This window comes from Falco punctatus (genome assembly GCF_963210335.1).
Source record: "Falco punctatus genome assembly, chromosome: 1".
In the NCBI taxonomy this organism is placed as follows: domain Eukaryota; kingdom Metazoa; phylum Chordata; class Aves; order Falconiformes; family Falconidae; genus Falco; species Falco punctatus.
Window position 1 is genome coordinate 25,858,112 of NC_137580.1, and position 19,180 is coordinate 25,877,291.

The window sequence follows — 19,180 nt, forward strand, 5'->3', positions numbered from 1 at the left end:
AAATCCTGTCTGAAGCAGTTTTTCATCAACACCCACTAACAGATTGTTGGGGTGGCGAAGGGAAAGGGAAATCTCAGCGTTGTGTGACTCCCAGGAGGCGCTGCTGGTTCAACCTGTCCTTCAGCTTGCTTTGGGTAGGACATAGCATGGGCTAGGGGTCTACATTTAGCAAGCTGGGCTGGCGAAAGGGGGATGTTGCAGCCTGTTATCTCTTGAGCTCTGTCTTTAGCTCTGCTCATACTGTCCTAGCCTAGGCATTGTGGGAGTTCCAAGAATAGAGCGAAGGCAGCTCTGGAGGCTTGGGTGTCGGAGCATTATCTCCCTCCAGCTTATACTTGTACCTACAGGCCCACTGTGTGTGCTTGAGCCTCACGCAGTGCCATGTGAAAACCTGGCATGAGGCGAAGGTTGGAACAGCTTTTCATGAGAGGAAGCAGAAAACTAGCATTCCCCTAGGCGCAGGGGGAATGCAAATTTTTCAGCCCAAAGTTGACTCAGAAATCGGCTTTCACTCACTCTCTCTGTAGAGGTTGGTTTGGATTGGGACCATCCCCTATGCAGGATGTTTAAAATGGGATGTTTTCTTCATTTCCTTGGAAACCCATGTGGAATAGGAATGTAAAATAGGGAGTCAACACACCCCCAGTGTGCTGAGTAAATTACTTACCTTGTGGCACGTCGTGCAGCCTTGTAATCCCACTGGCAGAGTGGCAGGAGCCAGGAATGTGGCCCCGAGAGCCTCTCCTTCCATTGACAGCCATAACTAAATGGCACATCTAACCATGAGCTGCGAGCAGCTGAAGTATGTAAATAGCTTCTTGAAACACAGCTGTGACAGCTTCACATGGGAAAGCCACCTTATTTCTCTGCTGTGCCTGGAGTTAACACAGGGAAGGGCGAAAGTGGTGTTTCCGGAGTAGCTCTGGCCTTAAAGATACTTCTTTATAGGTATCATCACACGAAAAAAAATCTCTTTTGTCAGGCTGGCATGTCTCAGCCTGTGCCTGTTGCCCTTGATGTTCTGTTTTTAACTCACAACTTGATGACTCAGAATTTGTATTTGTAGCTGTGCACATGCGCAAAGTGTCCTGCTGCTGCAGGACACGCACGCTGTATCCCTGAAAGCCGAAGGAGTTAAACGGCTTTCAAATTGGCCTATTCATGCTAATAAAGTACCTTGGAGCTGCTCCAGCAGGCAGACACCTGGGTATTATTCGAGCATCTGACACCCCTAGAGAACCAGAGCCTTGATGAGCTTTATACACTCACAGAAATCTTGGAAAAGAAAGGAGGCTTTCCATAGAAAATGGGTTTTCAGGGCCAGCTGAAGGACATGATGTTCAAGATCATTGCTTTAAAATAATTTCAGCTGCAGTTAATGTGAAGCAAAGAAGAAAAGAAAACCCAAGACAGTGAAAGGATAATTAATTCCGAGTTTGAACTGCAATTTGAAAGGGCTATATTGTGAAGTGACCCTTTACCAACTGATACCTGAACTGGCTCTTCTCATAAAACCCTTATACAGATGAAATGTAGTGTTGTTTTACTTTTATACCATATGTTTGTTCTCCCCTAGTATTATGGGGTGACCTTGAATTCAAACCTTTCCTGGAAGAGACTGATGTCGTGAGGGGGTACTGCACAAGCCCTGAGAGCACCAGCACAGGCTTTGCCACAGCAAAGCTCTCTGCAGAGCCAATCCAAGCTTCCCTTGGTCTGGCAGCATGGCCGTTTGCTGTCCCTGAGATCATCTCAGTCTGTCCTCCTTGCTTCTTTGTGCCTTCTTTCTCCCCAGGCAACCGTTACATGCACCTTCGCCAAGGTAAGTTTTGCAAAACATGATTTGTGACTATTCAGCCATTTGGGGAGCTACAGTGTCCCCACTCCCCCAGGGGTCTCGCCCCATAAAGCTCCTTTTCTCCGAGGCACCTTTCAGCTCTAAGTGAACTTATGTTAATGGATAACGCTCTCTGGCTCCAACCTCATCTACCTACTGTGTTTCCTCCATTTCTAGTACATTTTGCACTAAATTTATCCAGGAGCTTAGAAATGTTTTTTATGAGGAGATGTGCCAGTGACTAAAGCCTGTACAGAATATGATGTTTATTACTGGGCAATTCCACCGTAATTTGAAAAATATATCTTTCTGGCCTACTTATTCTTCCTCAGCTTAGAGAGAAACCAAATGAAAAGCATCAAGGCCAGAGCTCTAATGAGATTCACATTTTGGACATCGTATTAGTACAATAATGCATTTCACACTGTTGTTTCCTAATTTGCCTAATCAAATAAAAGGAGATCAAGCATTACATAGCCCAGCCTCCTCATTCCAACAAGGTAACACTGAACCCATCAGTTTTGCAGTTCAATTAATTTTCCCTACACAGGTTGGCTAAAGCACATAATTTAATCAGCATTTTGCACTCCTATCAATAGACACAATATATTCCGGGTATTGACAATACCCTGAGCAGCTGTCCCAAGTACTGAGGAATTGCTGAGTGCATGGATAATGTGGAGAGGTTTTTGGAAGGAGTAAAGGCATCTTGGGCTGCTGCATCGAACACTGTTGCTTCGGTGTGTTGTAGTGGTGGGGGTTCTTTGCTGGAGTGTTCAGCTGCCTGGTACAGCAGATGCTTTGCTCTAGCACTGTAGTCAGAGCAGACAAGTTTCCCTGTGCTGTCAGTAGATTGTCCAGGGGAGCAAGGGATGTTGCTGGTGCTCAGCCAGGTGGCCAGGGCTAGTGTGGTACTTGGCTCCTGAGGTCCTGAGTAGATGCTAAAGCAAGCAGTTTTGTTGACGAGGAGTCTCTCCATGACTGATTCTAGTCTTGTAAGTAAATTCCAGAAATAGACAAGTGTACTTTGGGTACATCTGGTTCCCTAGAGATACCTTAGAAGAAGCATGATGTTAGGGAAGTTTTCATCTTTCTTTACAGTTACCACAGACGGCTCTGCTCTAGGAGTGCCAGGAGACTGTAAGTGTTGGTGCCCTCAGCAAGTCCTCAGACAGCCGTCAGCTGGGGATAAACAAGCATGTTTGCCACATTTAAGAAAGTCATGCCTCAGTGAGTATGTGGGGAATGTTAAGATGAAAAAATGAGCGCCATCCAAGGTGGCCAAGATACTATAGTCCATATGAAGAGTTTGTAACAAGACAGTTCTTTTCCTGATCTCTGATGCTCGCTCGAGGGGACCATCCTACTGAGCCTCCTAAGCAGCACTGCAGGTAGCTGAAGGCTTTTTTTGTGTATTGCTTGATCCACTATACAGAAAAAAGCAGTTCTACATACATAAATTGTGCACTTTAATCTAGCATCTCCTACTTGACTGTAAAGCAAAAATGAGAACTTCAAAATAAGCTGCAGTATTGTGGTCATTGCAAATACTTTCCTCCTACAACATATTGGATATTTTAGCAGAAGAATTTGAGACATGCTTTTTAGAGGAAAGCCAACTAATGAGTTGAGTCTGGGGCTTTGTTGTAATTCACTGTGATTTAGGAATAGCATTTCAGTGATTGTGACGTAATAGCAAGAGCTAAACATTGTAATAAAAAACTGCCAAAGTACAAAAAAATGCTTTAGCTGTTTCCGCAGGAGATTTGTATCCGGGTTTCACTCTGCTGTAGAGCACATCCGACTGTTTCTGTGCAGATGGGTTTTTTGCATCAAAAAGGTGCATTTGTTCCCAGTCATATTAGGGAGATATTCACGTAGTTTGTTTTAATTGGCTTCAGCAACAGTGCCGGTGGCAGTGTGTACCAGATATGTGGGTTTGGGGGTGAGCCATGTGTGGTAGGTGAGTTCAAACTTGGGCAGCTCTGGGTGCAGGGAACTTCTCACTGAGGAGCTCAGGTGGCCCCTCAGGCCTGAGCTGGTCTGGGGCGGTCCTTTGTGCCATCCTGGACTGCAGACTTTATTGTGTGCCTTGTGCTTTACCAATGTCCTCCTTCCCAGGGACACCTGGGGCCAAGTTCTCCAAAGCATGTCAGTAACAGCGGTACTGGGCCCGGCTGCTTTTGCAGCTTCAGCTTGGTCCAGGCACACTGGCTTCAAAAGCTGGATCAGCAACTTGGCAGCAAATCTGATGATGGTGAAATTTGAGGGTTTTTTCTCTGTGACTTTGCTCAGCAGGAAGCACCACTTTGTCCGTGTTGGGAGTCTCCTGTGGGGTCCTCATCCCCCACAACAGCACCGTATCAGGAATCCTTGTTCCTGCAGAAATACTGGTGAGGCAAGGTACTGTGTAGCTCCTGGGATTTGGAGGTGACTGTTGTGACCCTTTGTTGTCAGATACATTTTCTTTGTCCATTACCCAGGACTTGAATAACAGTTAAATTTGTGCTGAAACAGGCATCAGAGGCCTGATGTGTAAGGCAGGCAGGCCCACTCCTACAGGAACTTTCCTTCGCTCTTGCTTGGGTAAAGACTTGGCTTCAACACATGGTCCCAGTAGCTCCGTGGAAGGCAGCAGCTATGACCATAGGAAACCAGCTGAGAGCAATCCTACGGATTCTAGTTTGGGAAAATGAGCTCATTTACAAAATAAGGCTGAACAAGCAAATTAAAAAAATAAGTGTGAATTAAATAATATGACTTTGGTGCAAACATGTAGATCAAGTGTTTGCTTTTCCATAGGATTCAGAGCCATCCTTGTAACACGGTAAGAATCGTTATAAGTTTACTGCCAAAAAATAAAAAAATCATTGAGTATAGGCAGTTTCTTCTATCCAAAGTCCCTCATTATATGAAAAAATTACTGCAGCAGAAAATTTACAAGTGCATCACAGGACCCACTTGTACTGTTAAACAGATGGCACCTACACAAGACCCAAAAATACATAACAATTTTAATTGAGCCAATGCAAAACAGATTTGTGAAATAAAATAGTACATGCCAGGTCTAATAAGGCTTTTACTAGAAATTTTGACATTAAGTAATTTTGTAATGGCACAAGAGGTAGTTTAGAAGATGCTCATTAGCAAATGTATCATTTACTTCACTTGCTTACTGTAATCTCTTAAATTTCTTATCAGCACGTTTCTTCCTGCTTTAATTTTTCCTTGGTACAGTTTATCTGCCTCCTTTTGACATCTGAGGCTTTGCCATTGTAATGGTACCGTTCTCAAATTCAGCTCCTTGGGCTGGATCCTTTTCTCTTTGCTGAAGACAACGGCAAAACCTCCCCACCCCCTTCAGCAATCTGGAAGGGAACACCTCTCTCTTGTAACATTTGAGCTCGGCTTCAACAGCAGATAACCTCATTACTTATGCCCGTTCTGCTGGTAGTGTCAGGCTGAAATTTTTGACATGGAAGGAATATTTAACCTTTCCGTTTCACCCACCACCAAGCAAACCTGCTCATGAAAAAGCAAACCTCTGTACCCATGGCAGGCTGCTGTGGAGGACAGGGTCTGCAGAGCGTGTTGCTGGCCATCCTCATTCCTGCCTGTCTCAGTCCGGTTGAGCAAAGCTCTGCATGCAGGGAAACTCAAAGCTGAGCTCTCAAAAAATCTGTACAAAAAACATACAATATGTCTACACAGAGGTGGCTCCAACAAGATGAACCCCTGTTCACACCTGAAGACAGCTACTGTATATCTAGGTCAGGTTACTGTTATGTGCCTTCCTTCTCCTGACTCCTTGGGAGATCTTGGGAGATCCTCTGGCTGCAGGGTGCATCCCCAGCCACGGTGGCCATAGGATGGAGAAAAAAAAGTCAGTACTGCTGCTGCAAGATTACTACATCTGGAGTAGGTACTGAGAGGGAGGCGTGTGCTTATCGCAGAACGTCCCGTCCCGGGGCATCTTACAGTTTCTTAGAGATGGGAAACATTCAGTGGCACGTGAGAGGTGGGAGTGGGAGCGGTCAGAGTCAGGCCCTGCCTCTCAACACTGCAGATTTTAGTTTCCAAAATTCTCCTCGAGGCTTCTCTTGCAAGTGAGAAGTTCCAGTGAGCTAAAATCTGAAGACAGATGGTGACAGCACCTTCGCTGCTTCCCAATGAGCTAGAAAAAAGAAAACTGGTCTGCAGCAGACCAGTGTTATTTTAGTCATGAGGTAGCAGTCAATAACCACAGGATAAACTGTGTTTTTCCCACCTGGAAAAAACCTAATTGATAGCAGTCAGTTTCTTCATCCTTCCCTGCAGCCTAAATTGTAACAAATAAAAGAGATCATTCTCCCACAGCTGCAAAGGGATATTTTCTCTGAAATGGCAGAACACAAAATTCCCTAGTCCCTTTCCACATGCAGGGAGGAGAAGCAAAAGGTAAAACCTACCCTGCTTCTGGCTTTCACCTTTTTCTTTTTTTCCCTTGAGTACATCAACATGATTTGAATTGTAAGGACATGCTTAAAAGTGAAAACAATGAACAGTGCAGTCTTATGTCACCACGAATTTTGAAGAGGCTGGGTAACTGTGTATTCGGAGTCTATCAAAATCATGGGGAAGGGATATAAACATGACCTGCATGAGGTACCGTTTACTGAGACCTGTTAAAAAATAACATTATCTTTTGCCTTAAAAAAAAAAAATCCACACTACACACAGGATTGCATCCACAATGCGGGCATGTTAGAACATTTTAATACGAAGATGTTAAGTAAACATCAGTATGTAAGGTGCAGAGTTGTGATGTCGCATTAAGGACAATTAGAAGAGGAGAAATGCGGCACGGTAATTTCCTGCAGGAAAAATACCAGCATGAATTTATACCAGCCAGCCCGGGCTTTCATGCAGTGCGCATGACTTGGAATGAACCTGCATCGTGGCATTCGAGAAAATTCCCTTACCTTTCACCTTAGACAGATCAGCCTGACCCGTCTCCTTTGGTTTAAGCCCAGCGGATTAATGCTTGATGAAAGCTGTAGTTCTTGTTAAATTAAAAATCAACTGAAAGGACTGAAAAAATAATTTTTGTTTTTATTTCATATTAATGCCAGCCAATTAATTTATGCTGTCATGGAAATGTATAAAATCAAACCAGTCTTGTTACATTTAGGATATCCTGTTGTCCACAATAATGTTTCCTGTTCCTATAAATCCTGCTTTGTTTTGGTCATCACAGGAGCTCCTCAAGGGCCTCAAGGTGGTATTTCTATGCATTCTGTACATTGCTCTTTAGAAAAACATTTTCACCAATGTGCTTTTCTTGTGGTGATACCCTCATATGTGGTGAGGTATGCGTTCTGTTTCTCAGCATGATCAAGTAAAAGGAGCATCAATAAATCTCTTAAAAATTGAGGGATTATTATAGAGTGCTGTTTATGTCTCATGCAGACCCAGTTTTGTTTGAACAGCTTGCCTGTGAACAGCATTTGCAGACATCTAGGATTACCGGGGAATAGAGCATAAAGGCAATGAAACCAACTTCCCATTTTCCTGGTACTTTGGGGTTTTTCTCCCTGCTCAGTTGTACTGCATCTGAAACAGGTTTCAGTGTAGCTGGTGGCATCTGGGTGAGGATCCATTTAGATTTCTTGTCCCCTGGAATTGATACTTGCTTCCCCATAATTACTTTGCCTCATGTTGTATATCCACAGTATGTTGTTGGCGCGCTCTTTGCGAGCCAGGTGCGTACCATTTACAAAGCTGGTATTGAAGCAGAACTTGTAGTTCAACTATAATGGAAGCAAATGAATGCTCAGTGTCTGTGCAACACAAGGCATTTGCAGGTAAGTGAAATAACACACCACTCAGGAGAAAAATGGTTCTTATTGTCACCCCTCAGGGCTTTTGTAATTTGCCATGCAGCAGGATTGTTCGGGGTGGTGGTTTTTTTCCTTTGCTCTGTGTTAATCTTCATGCTTACAACATAAAAACCCCAAGAGTCTTGTGGTTTTTAGGGGAACGTCTCTAGAGACCAAACCAGCATCCTGAGTACTGACTGCGTGACCCAAACCGCAGCGCAGCACACAGGGACGCATGGGTATGCCAGTGAGTCTGCCTGGGAACGCCGTCTCGGGCTCTGTTTGCCGGGGTCGGGGCAGTAACCCTCGCTTTGTACAGAACAGAAATCTGGAGCACCCGTTCCTGGAAACTGCACCTTCCCAAGAAGGGAAGCTTGTCTGATTATACAGTCTTTCTCCCATCGTTTTTGGAGAGATCAGAGATTTCTTAAACTGGTTTAACATGTGAATGGTCACACCACGCAGTGCATGTGGTTGCAGTCTCATCTGTATTTTGAGCATCTTTTTGACACAGAAATGAGGTACTGAAGATCAGGCATCTTGTTAAAGAATCATTTTAGACTGTGGGGTTTATACATACTTCTAAGTGGAATATTTTTTGTATCACTCCTGTGCTCATTTAATTTTTCTAGAGATTGTTACTTTTCTTATGCAGGTTAAAATACATGCCAACAATGTTATCAGGACATGGTCTTTTTGTAAGGATACCCAAGGTTTGAAACTGCGCAAGGACCACACTCAATTAAACCTCCCGATCATGGTTTTCTCAAGCATTTTGAGCTCTCCTGCCAAGGAAGTCTTTCTTCGTGTCTTTTTGAATCAGTGGATTTTAAAGTATTATTACCCTATGCTTCTTGCCCCCCAAATTATTTGTGACAGATATTCCACACTGTATAATGATGAAACTCTTAGGATATTATCATCAGCTAAATGAAAAGTGTAACGTGCTGTAATATTGTGCCAATTAGAAGGGAAAATCAATGTAGATACTCGAAATACGTTTTTGCTTGGTATCAGCCACCCTGTGAAAAACTGCACATTCCACAGTTTATAATGAATATGGATAGACAGCTAGAGAGGACAAAAGATTATTAGTGGATTTCTATTTCTGTGGCTCTATTTGTTACAAATATTCTTTGAAAGACAGCAGATACATGTGAGGGGAAAAATCCTCTTCATCTGCATGTTTTCCTGTTATGCAACACACTGCTCAAAATGCAAGCTGACAATTCCAGTGATATCTTAAAAGAAGTGTCGCGTTTACATTAAAAACGGAGGAAAAACAACTACGACAGAGTAGATTTAACTTGGCATCTGATGAGATCAGTGTTTCTGCCTGTACCAGCTCAGTATCTTGAGGAGTGGTACAGAACCTGACCTGTGTCCTAGCAAACTTACCCAGTTTTCCTTCTTCATCTTGAGTTAAGCTGGAAAGTGCACACAGGTTTAAGCAGTGGCTCAAAGTAAGCCAAAGACTCACTGATGGTTCAGCTTTGTGGACTACATTAGCCTTCCCTGCACAACTGGGCTAACCATCCCCAGCCAGTGGCCCACGGTATTGCAGCTGTGATTTCGCGAGGTACAGGTGCAACAAGCCATCTCTGTGGGCGCTTTATTGCTCTGCTTACGTGACTGATACTACGTACTGTACGAGCTGGTGTCTGACAGGTTCTCAGTAGCTCTGGAACAATCAGGAGCCCCCCGAATTAGGCTGTGGCAGGCTCCCTTAGCACGCCACACAGGGCCACAGGAAGGTGGTCTGTCTTTTGAAGCTGGTATCGAGGTGACCGTGTAGCTGGCTAAATGAAGGCTGTGAAGAGGATGGGAAGCTAGGGGGGAGGAGAAGAAGAAGGAAATAATCACTGAAACTTAAGATAATAATTTTATTTATAGTCTAATGTGCACACATGGCTGTTGATGATGAGGCTACCAGTGACATTAACAAACTCAAGCAAAAGATGTAAGCGAGTGGATATATGTAAAGGCTTCTTTGGGCAGTGCCACAAATTTGGACATCGACCAAGAGAATTATTTATGTCCCTTGCAATTTCAATGAAGAGCACAAAGGAGATAATTAGACCAGGATGCTTCGCATTGCTCTTTCCATCTTGCGCACATTCATGCCCACCAAATGTGAAATGTTCGCCTTTTCCCCTCCAACGTGATGGTTGTTGAACTTATTTTTAGTGTCATTTGATAAGCCTCCCTGCTCGCAGAGAGACATCCCACTGACCCAGCCACTGGTCATTGTCTATACCAGTTCCCATCAAAGCGGGCGCGCTTTGTCAGGTTTCGACTCGAATATCCATTTTGCATCTGAAGTACAGTATCGAAAGTGACTGGATCATTTGAGCCTTTTTCTTCAGCTGCTCCCTCCTTCCTCCCCCACAGTGTTTCCGCTCACGCTAACATAATTTGGCATCGTCGACGTGACACGACACTGGTTTTTCTAAAAAATTATAATACATACATCGTCAATGTTTTGTGATGGCCGGCACTCCCGTAAATTTGATTTCTAAATTGATGGAAGGAGGTCTTTTTCCACTGTTGAATCTTAACCAATGCTCTGTGCCCCCTCGAAAACCGAGTAATGCACATACAGTAATAGGTCATTCAATGTCAAAAGGCATAAAAAAGATGAGCAAAATCTTCACAGGCTGCTGCTTGCTGTTGCCTTTAATTATATTAATTAAACTTTGAAATTCTCATGCAAAGAGAGTTGCTGGCTTGTGACGCTGAAGAGCCCTTGGAGATTTGGGGGGGGGGGGGGGGGGGGTAAAACCCTGAGATACCAGCTTAGTGGCTACTGCTTTTTTTAATCTGGAAAAAAAATACATAAGCCTACGACTGCTAGGTATGTTTATAGATGATGATGTTTTATGCGCTACTGAACTGTGAATGCAGGAAAGGGGAAAAAACCACCAGCCACGGTGTCAAGGTCTTGAAGCATCAGTCCCTCAAACTCCGCTCAAGATCTCTGGTTACAGGCTGTCTTCCCGCAGAATAACGCTCTATTAATTCTCTTCCTGTCCCGGGTGCATAATGAAAGAAAGGTGTCTTCAAAAACTAAAGGGCAAAGTCTTGCTTGCTACCAATACCTTGAGGCATCCTGTCTACATTTTGTCATGCGTGTGCACTTTTCAGTGTTAGAATGACAAGATTTCCAGTCAGAAGGTTCCCGTAAGGCACAATGCGATGGGAGACTCGCAAGGGTTTTGTGATCTGACATCGCTGTAAGGCACTCAACTCTTGTGGTTGCTTAGCCTGGTGGGAATTTTTATCCTCCGCCTTTGGCTAGTAGTCCCTGTTTAAATAACACGTGCCATCTCTGCATCTGAGAAGCTTTGCATCTCTGCTAAAAGCACATTATGTCCTGAGAATTTGTAGTCCTTAAAAAAAAACATAAAATAAGAAAAACAGAAAAATGTTATCATCTTTGGTGTCTCTATTCTCCCTTTTGTATTCTATAAAAGCATAGGCATGCAAGTCAATGCTTCTCTTCTTGTCACTGTTGCACATCACAGAGCATCAACGCGCTGGGGTGAAACACAGGAGCTCGGTACAGCAACACTGGCTCCTGGGAGCAGGGAATGCAGAAACCTTCTGAGTTCAGGCTTGAAGATGATCCAAGAAATGAAAGGAAGTGCTCAGTTCTCTCTGCTTGGTTGAAAAGTGGCAATGTGGCTGTCTTTCCTCCTGGTGTCCTCTTCTCCTCCTCTACTGAGATTGAACTCGGGTGAAGTTGATACACCGGCCCTGAGGGAGGGAGAAAGAGAGAAGCTCTTATTGGTGGAATAATACATGCAGCCAAGACTTCTGAATGCTGAATATTAGATGCTAGAAGGCGGCTGTAATTTAAATTCAGATGTTTGTGAAAATAACATACCCATGAAAAACCTTTTAAGAATTAATGGAAATTACCCAGAGTGAGGCATTACATTTGACTTACAAATTTATCATGTTAGGAAAGCAGCGATGACACAGAAGACACATTCTGAACGCTCTCAGGTCTTTTGTGAGGATAATTTACAAATTCTCAGTAACTGTAGCGAGCAAGCTCAAACCTATCTCAACATGGTAAAGGAAGATCATGGCAAAGACAGATAATCCCCACAGCTCTCCCCCAAGCCAAATCCTCGCACGCTGCAGTGCAGATAAATGTGACCGTTAGTTAGCAGGGCTGCTGCTGATTTGAGAATGTATTTTATTAGCAATAACCCAAGCTTTGCATCTATAAACTCTGTTCTTAAGTGCTTTAAAATTGCTGTGCACCAAAAGGAAAAGCAGTTTCTCTTGATGTCGTTCCCAAGTAAATACCATTCTCCCATAAATGGGCCCAGATTAATCTTGACAGCTTTTGGTGTAGCTGAATGAAACAAATCCGCTAGCAAATACCAGGACCTCTTTTTATTAATTTGGGATAAGCACTAAAAATTGTCAGTCACTTCTCAGAGCTTATTTACATGTCCAAACCCCAAAGTGAACATGTGTTTTTGAAGTATGGTGTACTCTCAACAGGACAGCTCCTCTCTTTGACCAGCTCTTTTGTGAACAGCAGCGATACCTTTCCTTTCTGTGACGGAAAAAGCCAGCTTACATTGAGCCCTTGTTCAGAACTTCACCACCCAGAGAAAAGTAATTCTCCAAGGTATGATATGGAAGTATTAAGTACTTGTACGAAAACATATGCGGCACGACTACTGAATGCCAGCCGGTATCGTGTCTTTTGGCGTGAGGTTCTTCATTCGTTACGAAGCCTCTCCCATCCAGTGGGCCCTGTCACACAGAGTCCCACACCGGACGGGCCATAAGGAGCCCGTACGGTGATGGCCTCGGCCAAGGCCCGTCTCTGGGCCTACGCTAGCCTGTTCTCAATGGCTGTCTCTGGACTGCACGGGAGATCTTCACAGGTGTGTAGGGTACAGGTTTCACAGGGTTTAGAGGGATTTTATGTAAAAGTCTCCTCAAAAGGAAAAAAACTGAGCGTGTTTCCTCTCCTCTGTCCCCTTCAATTCCTACATGAGGACTTCGAGATTGCCATATCCATGAAACAATTTGTAAGAGAACTGTAAAAGATGATGCCAAGAAACCTCTGCTAGTTTTGAAATAAGCAGCTGTGCTTACATTTGCAATCCTTATTTCTTTTTAGAGATGCATGGTTGGGGGGAAATTACTGCTTTCTTCTTAAACCTAGGAGATTACAGAATTATCAAGTGAAATTAGGGCTGAATTTCATGCACCTTTCATTTATTTATTTTGATGTAAACATTTTACCAGTTAACAGGGAGGGTGATTCACACTGTGTTGTTTGGCACTACTCAAGCAAGTCTCAGCTGGCACCTGCCTGTGACTGGCATGAAAGGGGTGGCGTTCTAAGGGATTTTTTTTTTTCCCCTAATGCTTTTCTAATGATTCTCTTTCTGTCAACTGCATAATAAATATAAGATTGGTGAATAGGTGGGTGCAGTAATTGTAGTAACCTCTAGCTGCTACCATCTGTATTATAAATGCAGAAGAGAAGCAGAGAGATCAGCCAGGAGCGCAAAGAGGTTTCTTTAAAGGCAAAGTATAATAGGCCTGGACATCTTTATGCACCTTTCCATTTGCTTGGTTTATTGTTGGGTTTTGGTTCGTTGTTGCTGTTGTGGTTGTTAAATTAAGGATACCAAAATGAATTCTGTTGTAGAAGCAAAGTATTTCTGGAGCATAAAATCCAGAAATGCTGTGCAACTTGAGTACTTCTGACGACAGAACTTATGTTAAATAAACACTGACAGGAACGATGCTTACATTGACGTTAATGCCATAATGGAAAAATAAGACTCTGCAAAACATTAGCAGAAAACAGTTAATGGGGGAATTGCTGTAGTTCCTAGCTGATGTAATTAATATTACAATTTACCTATCAGTACAAAATTTCTGCTTTTGTTTGTAGCTTTCTTACCATTCTTTAAAGATAGTTACCAGTGTATGAATTTATGTGAATTTTGGACAAATGATTTGACTATTATTCATTTTGGTGTCTGCATTCAGAAGGCATTTTAGTGGCTCAATGCTTTTTACCTGAGGTCTGAAATAATCACTGTAATCAAAAATAAGTCCCTTAGGGTCTGACTGCATGAAGTCAGTTAGTGCAGCACGTTAAGGGGGGCCAAGTGTGTTTTTAGTTCTTAAGAACAGCATTAATGAACTACATAACAAATGTCATTTAAAGGGGAAATTAGCCCCTTAGTACTAGGGAAGATGGTGTTCTGTGGCCGTAGGAAGCGTTTCCAGTTGAAAAGCCAAGTATGGAAAATTAGGGAGAACTTTCACTTTGAAATCTTGTTACCGAAGACAGCGTAGGTTTCTATCTCTGCCTTGGCGGCGATCCTACCTGGTAGCAGGAATGTAACTGTCACTACAGATCCCATGAGCTGTACTGGCAGCGAAGGCTGAACCGCTCTGCAGTGAGAGCTGCTCCCTCTGCTCCGTCCTAGCCTCTCCAGGGCAAGGGGGATGCACTGCAGGTCTGTAGCACTGGGCACTGCTGCAGTGGCCAGGTGTGTTCTCCTACATGCCCTGCAGTTTTGGGATGTCTGTCATCTTCTGAAGGCTGACCATGAGTGGTAGATTATTTTTGAACAATGTAAGGGGGGAACTGAGGAAGAAAGGGAACATCAACCTGTTCCAAAATAAATCTGGAAATTGTGAAGCCTTAAAATAAAGTTGAGAGGTGCCATCTTAGGAGTTACAGGACATTGCTTTTACTAGAATAAGAAAAAGATGTTATGTTTTGTTCTAAACACATCATCTTTGCCAGCCTATAGTAAAGATCTTTTGGAAGATCATCCTGTGATACTTGTTGGTTTTTTTCCTTACTACCTGAGGCAGAGTCACTTCCACTCTGAACCTACCCATAGGCATTAAGTTAGTGAGTATATTTGATGTATGATCAGGTAGTGCTATAACTTAGGTGATTTTCTGTACTGGCAACTTTGACTACCTTTTCTTAAGAAACCTGGTGGATGAGAGACTTCAAATGAAAGCAAAGCCTTCCATGTAAGAAACCATTTTTTGTGTACAGTGTGATGCCTGCAAAGGACAGAGCTGAGATCAGGATTGGAAAATACACTGAAAGTGCTAATTAATGAGAAGGTCAGGAACACTGTAGTGTCATTAATGGAACAGCAAATACCGCACGCCGGCATAGTAGAGAACAGCTTTTCCATTTAGGTAATGGGATGTGACAAGGTGCCTGGTTTCACAATACCTACACATGAAATGCATTAACTAGCAGCTTTCCAGCCAACATAAAGGGCTTTGAGGTCTCACCATGCTCGCAATTTAAGTTTAACTTGCACAAATACCATACATACAGTAGATACATGTGTATCAGCAAGCCTCTCTCTTGGTCTGCTTGCCACAGTTTGTTCAAATGTAACTTTTTGCCCTACATGCTGGCTTAGAGGGTTTTTCCATCCAGGACGAGTGGTTCCAGACAAAGCAGGGACAGAGGAGAGCCTTAAATGAGCAGTCAGCATTATGATTTCCCACTCATCTCCCGTGGTGTCTGCTCCAGCCTCCTTACTTGAGGACTCACAGGGGAGGAGGGAGAAAAAGGAATTGTTTGGTCAGCCAGACCCATGCTCATGTAACCCATCCCAGAAGCACACAAAACGCCATGAACTGGAGAATCTCAAAGCACCTAAGAAATACCCACTATCAAAACAGTGCCAGTATCAGACAATAATTGATAATATCAAATACCTTGTAAGTAGTTTAACTGAGGTTTTAAACCATTTGCATTCTAGATGGACAAACTGAAGTAAGCAGAAGACAAAAGATAAATTTTCAATTGTTAAGGATTTACCATTACAGATCAAACAACTATAAACTATGGGTTTTCTTCAACTAGAAAACTGGGTTGTATGTGATGTAAGCAATATCACTGTCTTCGTGCAAGTTGGTTTTGAGAAAAAGTGCATACTTGCATAACTCTTTCCTGTAAATTAATTCAAAACTTCCTATGTGGTGATATCAGCTTCATCATTAAGAGCAGCTTTTAGAAATAGAATATTAAATTTTCTTCTGATTAATCTGAACTTTACAAAAAGGACTATTTACTTAAATAGAAGCACTATTTACCAAATGGTAGACTCATCAGTCTGTTTTAGCCTTCACAATTAAAACATGCTTGTTCTATGTAACTGATTATACCAGTGAATTACCATCCTAGTAGCACTGCCATGATCCACTAGTTTGGTGAGTTAATGTTACACTCGTGTCCCCGTACTCAATTAAACAATCAATACAACCAATTTGAAATCAGATGTATCATGCCTTGTAAATCACTGGATCATAAACCTTAACAATACCAACATGTAGTCAGTATAAAATTGAACTAAATTAGTGGTTTAGGACTGGAGTAATTATAAAATGAGTTATGCAAGTATTCTGTAGTCTTTGTGTGGAATACTGGAGTTGTGTCCACGCACAAGATTCAATAGAAGAAATAAGAACAAAACACCCTTAACTCTCAAAGGTGCACGAGAAGAATATGGCAGGTATTTAACAAGATAAAGAAAGAAAGAGGGCAGAGATCTATGGCAAGGGGTTTTAACCAAGAAGGGAATACTTTTATGTTACATCAAAACCATTTCTTAAATTGTTGAATATCTTACTAAATTTAAGCTATAGGGTAGCCAAGGTAAGTCCTTACAGGGCACACAATCTCAAGGGAAGTGAACTGCAGATTTGAGCCTCACCTGGCACCGCCCTGCCCGCACCCCACCCCCCTCACCCCCCCCCAAAAAGGCACCAAGAGGGGCTTGCAGAAACAGCTGTGTTTCCTCCTCCAGTGTGACCTTCTCTGAGGCTGTACAGCTCTGCTGGAACAGCGCACTGCACACGTGTGGACTGCACTCTGATAAAAGCCTGGAAAACGGCTGTTGATGTTGGCTAGGTAGGTACGAAAAGCACTTTAATTTGTATGTGTGCATGTGTGAGCAAGTGCGCACCACCTTCCTGCAATCCCTAACGTAATGCTGGGCTCTTGGTGGGGGCAAGTGGGGGAAACTTCACAGATTCCTCCAGAGCCCAGCCTGCTGGCCTTCCCTGTTCAAAAACCTGTACATACATTCACCGTGTAGCTCCTGCGTGATCTAGAGAATAAAGTGGGTTTTACTTCTCTGCTGCATTTTTTTCAAACTGAACTACAGACTTTCTGCTCTTTTCAGTTAGAAGCTGCAAATGTGTACTGCCATAAAACTTTATGTCCTGTCAGCTGTTTAAAATGGGCTATTGAGGTGGGGGTTTTCATCCCCTCAAGTAAAGCGGCTAGAAGACATGCTGCTCAGCAAAAAGAGTTGGAAAATGTGAGAATGACAGGCAGCACTCTCCTGGAAATGACTAATAAATTTTGCTAGATCTTTCCAAACTGAAATAGACAAAAGGCAACAAAGGTGTAAGAGTAGATTTTAAATGAGTAGCAGGATGGTAACTGGCCATCGCAGAAGCTGTATGCATTGCTTTTGTTGAGATGAACGTGGAAGTCCCTTACTGAGGGCGTGGGCTGGGAGAGCTCTTCACCCTCCCTTTCCCCCTCACTGTAGTACCGGATAGGCACAGGCTTGGGGGGGTGGGGGGGTGGGGGGTGAGGGGGGGAAGCTGGGTGCCAATGCCATAGCTGCCTGCTTGGCTGGGAAGAGTTTTATTGCCTTGAGTCATGTCAGAGTATAACTTTTTCTATTATTAAGTACCATCTGGAGTGCCTAGAGCTTTTTGAGAAGCATCTTTTTTAGTATATGACATACATGCAAAGGAGAGACAAATACATGGATACGGATATGGATACATGGGCTCCGTTCCTGGTATCTCAAACGTGGACTGGGTTTGCCAAATCAGCAGCAGCAGTCCTCACAGCACTAACTCCAAAGCTGAAATCTGGCGATAGAACCATTCTTCTTTCTTTTCCTGCATAATAGGCTTTTTGTATTCACCTATGAAATACTAAACTAATAAATATCTTTTGAACCTAAGGGCCTCATTGCACGGAAAGGACTTTTCTAAAATTAGTATCTAATCACGGGTTGGATAACAAATGCTTTAAGTTTTCTGGTTTGCTCTCCTTTATTGTGTAATTGCTTAAAAGGATGCAATTAAGGGAAGTCAGGTTCTCTATATAAAACCTTGAAGCCAGCATCAACTACTGGATGCTGCTACAAGGCTCCTGGTGAGATGTGATCTCCTTTGAAGCCATGGATCCTTCATCATGGCCTTCCTCCAAATGCTACTGAGCTGACAGGCTCAGGCTACCTATGAAAAATAACCAGTATGACGCAGAAAGCATTTTTCTGGTTTTATGGTGTTATGAGGTAGCTTTTAACATACCACCTTCAGCCCGCTGTCTCTGGCTACTACAAATATACTTTGGTATATTTGGCCCTGCTTGTAGTATTCCTCAGTAATTCAGAAAGGGCAGCTGAAGCAGTCTGTAAAATCAAGGAGGGTGGACATGGGCTGTGATGATATCCAGCCACCCAACCTATGCTGCACCATCTGTTCTCAAGTACTTAGTCATTCAACCATACCTGTCCTTGCGTATGGCTCAATTTCTTTAACATGCTGAATCACTGTATATATATGTAGGAAAAGGTTCCCTGTATGCTGCTGAATTGTTCAGCCTCCAATTTAGGACTGATAAAAACATCTGCATTTTGCAGAGGAGCACTTACAGAGCCCTGTTTTGTCCACAACAGTTGTACTACCCTCTATAATACACAATGCCCTAAAAGACTGGCTCTTTTTGGCCTTGGAGGCTCAAAGATGCTCCACTGTATGTTGCTGACATACCAGCAGAAGCTGAGAGTCATGTGCTTCTACCCCAGCTGCAGTGTCCCCATAAAGAGAACATACCCTTTTGGGATTTGTCACTTATATGGCACATGAGCTCTGTGCCCTCCAGGCCAATTGATCAGCATAGCTGTAGGAAGGAGAGGGTTTTAGAATAATGTCACTCCAGAGACACATATTTAGCAATGTCATTTATGTTGGCCCTGTCTTCACAGCACTGTCAGAGCATCTTTCATCTCTGTGATCAGTGCATCCCTGTTAGTCCAGCTTTGTCATTCCCCAGGAAGCTGTTTCTCGTGACAGCTCTCCATGACAGTCTGCTGAGACTGCTGGTGCAGTTGGATCAGCAGACGAGAATCTGGTTTACCTGATTCCATTTCTTCTTACGCTTATTTTCCCTGTGGCCCAGCCTGCAGTTTGCTTCTCTATAAGGAATCAAAGTTGAGAGTATCAGGTTCTTCTTCCCTGTAGCCCTTTCAGTAAAGGACAGGGCTGTGTAAAGCTTTTGTTTTTTGCTAATGCAAGGGAACAGGCAATTTCCTGCTTTCTGAACCTCTTTAGAATCACTAACTCCCAGTGCAAAGCTTACTGGGGATAATGAACTCCTGCACATGCTCCCAACCTGCACACTCATGTGCAGTTGTGACAATAA

At 43.2% G+C, this 19,180-nt stretch overlaps 2 protein-coding genes across 8 annotated transcripts in view; one reads left to right on the forward strand and one right to left on the reverse strand.

The window, feature by feature from the left end:
* Positions 1–10,237, forward strand: part of LOC308072624 (uncharacterized protein) — a 127,858-nt gene extending 117,621 nt beyond the window's left edge. For 6 of the 7 annotated variants that reach the window (XM_080409780.1, XM_080409779.1, XM_080409781.1 and 3 more), the window contains 2 exons: positions 1,577–1,822; positions 2,939–10,237. In XM_080409780.1, coding sequence (XP_080265906.1) covers positions 1,577–1,822; positions 2,939–3,102 — 410 coding nt within the window. In that variant the 3' untranslated portion in view covers positions 3,103–10,237. The remainder of the gene's footprint in view (positions 1–1,576; positions 1,823–2,938) is intronic. The other variant, XR_013931722.1, reaches the window with a different exon arrangement.
* The window catches only part of ANTXR2 (ANTXR cell adhesion molecule 2), a 120,469-nt gene continuing 110,847 nt past the window's right edge, over positions 9,559–19,180 (reverse strand). Inside the window, exon 17 of the mRNA XM_080409181.1 lies at positions 9,559–11,451. Within this exon, the coding sequence (XP_080265307.1) occupies positions 11,413–11,451 (39 nt within the window). The 3' untranslated portion in view covers positions 9,559–11,412. The remainder of the gene's footprint in view (positions 11,452–19,180) is intronic.